This window comes from Pteropus vampyrus, unplaced genomic scaffold (genome assembly GCF_000151845.1).
Source record: "Pteropus vampyrus isolate Shadow unplaced genomic scaffold, Pvam_2.0 Scaffold23, whole genome shotgun sequence".
NCBI classification, from domain to species: domain Eukaryota; kingdom Metazoa; phylum Chordata; class Mammalia; order Chiroptera; family Pteropodidae; genus Pteropus; species Pteropus vampyrus.
This window is the reverse complement of record NW_011888804.1, coordinates 6,903,594-6,905,442: the sequence shown is the minus strand read 5'-3', so window position 1 is coordinate 6,905,442 and position 1,849 is coordinate 6,903,594. Positions and strand designations below refer to the sequence as shown.

General features: G+C 45.6%; 1 protein-coding gene across 1 annotated transcript in view; it reads left to right on the top strand.

The window, feature by feature from the left end:
* The window catches only part of NOS1 (nitric oxide synthase 1), an 82,573-nt gene that overhangs the window by 56,647 nt on the left and 24,077 nt on the right, over positions 1 to 1,849 (top strand). The window contains 2 exon segments of the mRNA XM_011356068.2: positions 324 to 498; positions 879 to 897. Coding sequence (XP_011354370.2) covers positions 324 to 498; positions 879 to 897 — 194 coding nt within the window.

Below are 1,849 nucleotides of genomic sequence, written 5' to 3'. Positions count from 1 at the left end.
CGACTTTCAGACAGCCACCTTCCTGCTGTGTCATCACGTGGCCTTTCCACTGGGCACGTGGAGAGAGTGTGTGAGAGAGAGAGTCTCTAGTGTCTCTCCCTCTTCTTATAAGGGCACCAGACCCATTGCATTAGGGCCCTAATGCTATGACCTCATTTAACCTCAGTTTCCACCTTAAAGGCTCCTTCTCTGAATACAGTCATGTTGGAGTTAGGGCTTCAGCATTTAAACTTTGGGGGGAACATAGTTCTGCCTGTAGCACCAGGCACCCCCCAAAACCCCCACAGTCCCCTAGCATGGACTTTCTGTTGTCTTCTTGGCAGGTTCTCAGTGTTTGGCCTTGGCTCACGGGCATACCCTCACTTCTGCGCCTTCGGACACGCCGTAGACACCCTCCTGGAAGAGCTGGGAGGAGAGAGGATCCTGAAGATGAGAGAGGGGGACGAGCTCTGTGGGCAGGAAGAGGCTTTCAGGACCTGGGCCAAGAAGGTCTTCAAGGTAACCATCTGCCCAGCTCTCAGACTAGGGGGAGAAGTCATATCTCCCACTACCCACGAAGACAGAGTACCTAAGCCATCAGAAATAAAAGAAATTTGAGAGCTGCCCTGGTACTTCCGTCAGGTGTCCAGCCAGATGAGTGTGAGTGGTCTCAAAGCACGCATTCTCCACCCTGAATCCAACCTCCTGCATTATAGTCTATAAAAAAATTATAGAGTCTTGGAATTTCAGGGCTGGAAGGAATCCAGCCCTCACTCACGTATGGTAGGCAAGTAGATCAAACACACAGAGTGAGTTAACCAAACCAGGGGCCGTACCTCAGCCTGGAACTCAGATCCCACCAATTTGTCTACTTTGACAAGCTATTCCTCTTATGCTAGATTGGCACCAACCAGTATGGTAGCCATGAGCCATATGCGACTATTTACGTGTAAAAGTAAACTAATTCACATTAAGTATGATGAATGGATAAATGAAATGTAGCATGTTCATACGATGGAATAACATCCAGCCATGAAAAGGAATAAAGTACTGAGCATGCTCCAACATGGGTGAACCTTGAAAACGTGGTGCTAAGTGAAAGAAGCCAGGCAGAAGAGACTGAATATTATATTATTCCATTTTATGAAATGTGCAGAATAGACAAATCTGTAGAGACAGGAAGTAGATTCGCAGCTGGGGGGAGCGGAAGTCAGAGTTGCTGCTAATGGGTGTGGGGTTTCTCTGGGGTCATGAAAATCTTCTGAAAGTGGACAATGGAGTGGATGCACTACCTTGTAAATACACAAAAATCCACAGAACTGTCCGTTTTTAAATGGTGAAATTTCCTGTTGTGTGAATGATCTCTTCCCACTCTCTCTGTGCGTAACAATATATTAGCTCTATAGCAAATATAGTTAACGCATATGTCAATTCTATGTTACTGTATTATAACATTATATGTTATTCTGTATTATATGTTTATAAATTAAATTGGATGAAAAGTCCCATTTCCCTGCAGCACGAGCCACATCTCACGTGCTCAGTAGCCACAAGTGCTTGGTGGTTACCATATTAGAGATCACAGAACATATCCATCATGATGGAACCTCCAATCATACAGCACTATTCTGGACATGAGGTCACAAGAGAACAAATAAATAATGGCCTTCCGTTAGCCATGTGGGGCATGATGCAGTTGTTCACCCCGGGAAAAACAAAAAAAGCAATGAACATGGACCCACCTACCCCTGCTCCTTCCTTGGCCTTAGAATCCATTCTCATGGACAGCCCCAAGAGAAAGGGGACTATGCGACCTTCTGTCATTCAGTTGACACTTTTCATCCTAAAAGCAAAGGCAGGCAGAGAGCAC